At 41.2% G+C, this 6,141-nt stretch overlaps 1 protein-coding gene across 1 annotated transcript in view; it reads left to right on the top strand.

Annotated features, from left to right (window-relative positions):
* Positions 1-910: 910 nt before the first annotated feature.
* The window catches only part of LOC143981420 (NACHT, LRR and PYD domains-containing protein 3-like), an 80,053-nt gene continuing 74,822 nt past the window's right edge, over positions 911-6,141 (top strand). The window contains exons 1-2 of the mRNA XM_077479246.1: positions 911-1,322; positions 5,197-5,235. Coding sequence (XP_077335372.1) covers positions 911-1,322; positions 5,197-5,235 — 451 coding nt within the window. The remainder of the gene's footprint in view (positions 1,323-5,196; positions 5,236-6,141) is intronic.

Below are 6,141 nucleotides of genomic sequence, written 5' to 3'. Positions count from 1 at the left end.
AAACATATTTTTCCTCAGTTTAGGCCGATACGTATTCTTCTACATATTTTTGGTAAAAAAAAATTGTAATAAGCGATTATTGATTGGTTTGTGCAAAAGTTATAGCGTTTAATAAAATAGAGGATAGTTTTATGGCATTTTTATTATTTTCGTTTTTACTAGTAATGGCGGCAATCAGCGATTTATTTTTTTATTTTTATTGTGATTGCGACATTATGGCAGACACATCGGCCATTTTTGGGACCATTGTCATTTATACAGCAATCAGTGCTATACAAATGCACTGATTCCTGTGTAAATGACAGGCAGTAAAGGGGTTAACAACTAGGTGACAGTGTAGGGGTTAAGTGTGTCCAAGGGGCATGTTTCTAACTGTGGGGGGGTGCAGGCCGCCTCTTAAAGGGCAATGTACAGGTACATGATTCTGCCTGTACGTGCCCTTCTGCCGCAGTATATCTGCGTGAGGCGGTTGGCAAGCGGTTAAAATGATCATCCCTACATATACATTAGAAGGTCTGTATATAAAATACTTACTATGAATTTGTCTCATTTGTACAGTCATCACTAATAATCCCCGTAATTTGTCTAATAGGTTTATTTCCTATGATCATCAGCTAATAATACATTATTTTCTTGAAATACCTCAACCAGTAAGATATGGCATTATGACCACTAGATGGAGCTGATAATCATAGGAAATAAACATATTAGACACATTATAGGGAAGATTCACAAAGGTGAGTTTTTTCAAAAAAATAGCCCCCCCCTAGGTGTTTGCCCCATATTAATCCATCTGAGATGTAATTTACCACTAAGGAGGCAATCATATGAGATTACCACAGGGAATCCAATCCCTCCATAGGATAATATACATATAGACATATTGGGGAACATTTTCTTCCCCTTCTATATGCTCTTTATAGCATTGCTGGCTGCCAGTACAGACTTATCTGCTGTCATGTGTCAGAAATCCTCCAATCAGGATGAATGTTTATGGTTGCTGATTGTCCTCTCTACAGGGTCAGCTCCTGGTGTCCTGGGAAAGCGAAAACAAACCCCCGGGGATCTTATCATATATTCTCTGGAGGATCTGAAAGGAAGTGACTTCAAGAGATTTAGGAACAAATTGTCTGATTTCTCCTATGGAGATAAACAGCCCATCCCCCGAGGAAGACTAGAAAATGCAGACTGGATCACCACCAAGGACTTCCTGATAGATGCATATGGAGAAGAAGGGGCTCTGGATGTTACCATTGATGTCCTTACACTGATTGGTCTGATGGGACCTGCAGATGACCTCAAGGAGAGGAGAGCACAAAATGGTGAGTTCCCATCTATAATGACCATTTCCTACCAATTCCTGATCAATATCTGTGTGAGGAAGAACTAGGAATGTCATTCAGGGAAAGCCAGTGACCAATCAGGAGCATCCAACTGGACAAACCCCTTCCCACTGACAGTACGCACTTATGGGACCCCATAAAAAGGAGTCTTTATTCTGGGGGCCACATATCTGGGTACCTCTCTTTGTGCTGGGAGAGAGCTGCACAGAGACTAGGATCTCACCAAGAGCCCCGGGGATCATACTAATGATCAGAGCCTGGGACTGCCGGTTCCCTGTCACATGATCGCTGTGATAACCTCTGATTGGCAATCACAGTAATGAGTCACTGTGCAGATCACCTCATGTTTTCTTTCTTTTCTAAATGGAGAAAAATATACATTGTATGCATACAGGATCCATTATATAATACATTGTATACATACAGGATCCATTATATAATACATTGTATACATACAGGATATATTATATAATACATTGTATACATACAGGATCCATTATATAATACATTTTATGCATACAGGATCCATTATATAATACATTGTATACATACAGGATATATTATATAATACATTGTATACATACAGAATCCATTATATAATACATTTTATGCATACAGGATCCATTATATAATACATTGTATACATACAGGATATATTACATAATACATTATATACATATAGGATCCATTATATAATACATTGTATACATACAGGATATATTATATAATACATTGTATACATACAGGATCCATTACATAATACATTGTATACATACAGGATATATTATATAATACATTGTATACATACAGGATCCATTATATAATACATTGTATACATACAGGATCCATTATATAATACATTGTATACATACATAATCCATTACATTAAAAAAAATGTATACATAGATATTCCATTATACAATACATTTCATATACAGGATACATTACATTTTCTTTCTAATAAAGAAAAAAATAGCTATATCAAGGTTTAATCCGGGTCAGTGCCAGATTTAATTTTGGACTCAAAGGTCATGTTAGTGGTCAGTGTAAATGTATTTTAAGGTAGGTTTCTTTTTAACCACTTAACCACTACAGATCCACGCTATAGCCGAATGTTGGTTGCAGCGCAGACCTGCTTTGCCAGGACTGTCTATTGACGTTGTCCCATGCCCGAGTGGCCTGCATGCCCCCTTCAGGGTGTGTATGGCACGCTCTGTGATCAGCGAGTCTATGAGACTCGATCTCGACCCCTTACCATGTGATCAGCTGTCAGTCAATGACAGCTGATCATGTGATGTCAACATTGCCAGTAATCGGCTATTTCTTCTCCTCGCACTGACAGCGTGAGGAGAAAAAAAAGCTGATCGCTGGCGGGCATGAGAGGGACATCAGAAACAGTGCCACCCATCAGTGCCCACAATCAGTGCCTCAACAACAGTGATGCACCTCAGTTCCACCCATCAGTGTCACCTATCAGTGCCACCCATCAGTGCCCATTAGTACCACCTTATCTGTCCCCATCAGTGCCACCTTATCTGTGCCTATCAGTACAGCCTATCAGTGCCCACCAGTGCCGCTTCATCAGCGCATATCAACGAAGGGGAAAAATTACCTGTTTGCAAAATTTTATATCAAACTATTAAACATGATATTTTTTCCAAATTTTCCATCTTTTCCAGCTGTGATTAAATACCACCAAAAGAAAGCTCTATTTGTGGGAAAAAAAATGATAAAAATTCCATTTGGGTACAGTGTTGTCTGACTGCGCAATTGTCATTCAAAGTGCGTCAGCGCTGAAAGCTGAAAATTGGTCTGGGCAGGTGGGGGGATTAAGTGCCGGTAAGCAAGTGGTTGAAGGGGTTGTAAAGAGATTTTTTTTAAATAACAAACATGTTATACTTACCTCCACTGTGCAGCTCGTTTTGCACACAGTGGCCCCGAACCTGGTCTCGGAAGCTGTTTCTGCTTCGGGGGGCAAGTACTTCTCACATTCATGCGAGCTCCCTCGCATGGTGAGAAGCACTTGCGGGCCCGCTCACTGTATCACTTGGCCCCACCCCCGGTGCGCTGCGTCATTGGATGTGATTGACAGCAGCACGAGCCAATGGCTGCACTGCTTTCAATCCATCCACTCCAGCAAATTAACGGCGAAGAGGATGTCGGAGACTTTCGAGGGGGCAGGTAAGTAAAACAGGGGGCTGGGGGGGCTGGCACTGTCAGATGTTTTTTCACCTTATTCTATAGAGTGCATTAAGGTGAAAACATTTTTACCTTTACAACCCCTTTAAGGACTGAGCCTCTTTCTGAAATTTGGTGTTTACAAGGTAAAAACAGTTTTTTGCTCAAAAATTACCCAGAACCCCCAAACATTATATATATATTTTTCTAACACCCTAGAGAATAAAATAGCGGTTGTTGCAATACTCTCTGTCACACCGTATTTGCACAGCAGACTTACAAGCACACTTTTTTGGAAAAAAAAAACACTTTTTTAATTAAAATAAGACAACAGTAAAGTTAGACCATTTTTTTTATATTGTGAAAGATAATGTTACGGCGAGTAAATTGATACCCAACATGTCAAGCTTCAAAATTGTGCCTGCTCGTGGAATGGCGACAAACTTTTACCCTTAAAAATCTCCATAGGTGATGTTTAAAAAATTCTACAGGTTGCATGTTTTGAGTTACAGAGGAGGTCTAGGGCTAGAATTATTGCTCTCGCTCTAACGATTGCAGCGATACCTCACATGTGTGGTTTGAACACCGTTTTCATATGCGGGCGCTGCTCAAATATGCGTTTGCTTCTGCACACAAGCATCTCAGCCGCTAGTGACAGCTCCGGTAAGCGGCGGAGGGCACTAGAGAGTGGCAGGAGGGGGGGCGCTGATAAATGTGATCTTGCGGCGAATCCACCACAGAGATCACTTTTATTGGAAACCGGACCACTCACTGAAGAAGAGGATACCGGGGTTATGGTAGCTGCTGCCATAACAACGATATCCCTCGCCAAAATGCCAACGTATATCGGCGTGAGCCGGTCAGGAAGTGGTTGAAAAACATTTTCTAAATTAGTATCAGTGTCAGGTTTTTTAAGGTAGGATAAAAAATCTAAATGTGTGAAATGTTTTTTAGGCCGTACTATGGCACAAACCACAACTAACAGTGTTTGTACCAGTGTTACCAAGAGAATGTCAATGTGTCCTGAAATGAATCCGGTATAATCCTCCTGGATACACAATGTAGTTGTGATGATATATACAGATTTACTAACACAGGTCAGAGTTGCAAAATTGTGTTCAGGCATTAACATTTGTTTTCCCCTCGGTCACTAAGGGGTTAAACAATCTTTACTGAGGGAGTTTACAGAATAAAATGCATTTGGGTATAAAATTATGGATGAAGGAAAAGGCTACAGAGTTCAGGAACAATGTAAAAGGGAAGCGGAGTAACACTTCTCCAGGATGCCGGCAGTCAGTCACCATAACACAATGACATCACTCAGCATGCCAGGCAGAGCAATACAATCACAGCCACTTGTCTATTATACAGAACCTCCATATTTATATCTGTATTCCTAGGAGACCCTCATGATTGTTGCTTGGGGTTCTGAGCCTTGTGCCCTATGCATCCACCTGAACCTCCATCAGAAAGAGGAGTCAAGGCTCCAGATTCTAGGTGTGTGCCTGTAATCACTGCATAGAGAATTGGGGGCTTTTCTGGTCCCCCCACCATGGTCACATGTCACTGCAATGTGCTGAGATGTTACCAGGCAGACAAAGACTCTCCCCATCACCAGGAGGAGAGACTTTCAGAGGTTTGTCAGGACTAATCACTTCCCTAATCTTATTTCCAGCCAAACTGAAGAAGACGACACATGACAACAGATTCTCAGGTTAGTAGGACATCCACGTTTCATATGAAATCTCTTCTGGATGAACATTTTGTTTTACTGTAACCTGGATCAGTGGTGGAACTACCAGGGTCGTAAAGGTTGCCTTGGCATTTTGCCACTGTAGGGGGCCCAACATTGCAGGAAAGGGGCCCACTGTAGAACATGAGCTCAGTTCTGCTGTGATCCCAAAGTTGTGCAAATTGCTTGCAATTTTCTTGTGACTTGTTTGAGATTTTGTGATTTAACATTGTTGTCTTAAGCCCGATACACACTATCAGATTATCTGCTGAGTTTTTCCTTCAGATTTACCAAAACCATGTAGTAGAAGGGCCTGCCTGATTGCATACACATTGAAACTCCTAAGGTTTGTCCTCATTCTATATGGTTTTGGTAAATCTGAAGGAAAAACTCAGCAGATAATCTGATAGTGTGTATGGGGCTTAAGGCACTCAAATCACACCAAAGACATAGAGACGTATTGCAGGAACCTTTTTCTTTGTTGCTGTGACTTGAGATGCATTGATTAGGACAGCACCCATTGAAAATAATGTATTTTGACTTGTCATGTGACTTTGCGTTGCGAGTCACATGATAAGTCGCAGCAATCTGAACAAGGGATTTTAAAGATTTCCATGACAGGAACAAGTGGAAAGGGCCCCTGCCTCAGAGGGAAGAGCCCCAGTCTTGGAGGGGAGGGCCCTGGGACCAGAGGAAAGGGCACCAGTAGTCAGGGGGACCCTTCATGGCTTCTTGCACAGGAGCCCTGAATGTTCTAGTTACTCCTCTGATCTGGATGATGTGTCCATAGTTTCCCACAATCATCCTGTATTTCATGGAATATTTTCTTTTAGGTTCCATTTTTTGAGTTTATGGTTAGAACACAATATTCCCAACTCTGTCTTATAA

Source organism: Lithobates pipiens, unplaced genomic scaffold (assembly GCF_037356315.1).
Source record: "Lithobates pipiens isolate NorthernLeopardFrog02 unplaced genomic scaffold, aLitPip1_a1.2 Scaffold_157, whole genome shotgun sequence".
In the NCBI taxonomy this organism is placed as follows: Eukaryota; Metazoa; Chordata; class Amphibia; order Anura; family Ranidae; genus Lithobates; species Lithobates pipiens.
Note: the sequence above shows the minus strand (reverse complement) of the source record. Positions and strands in the feature narration are given on the sequence as shown.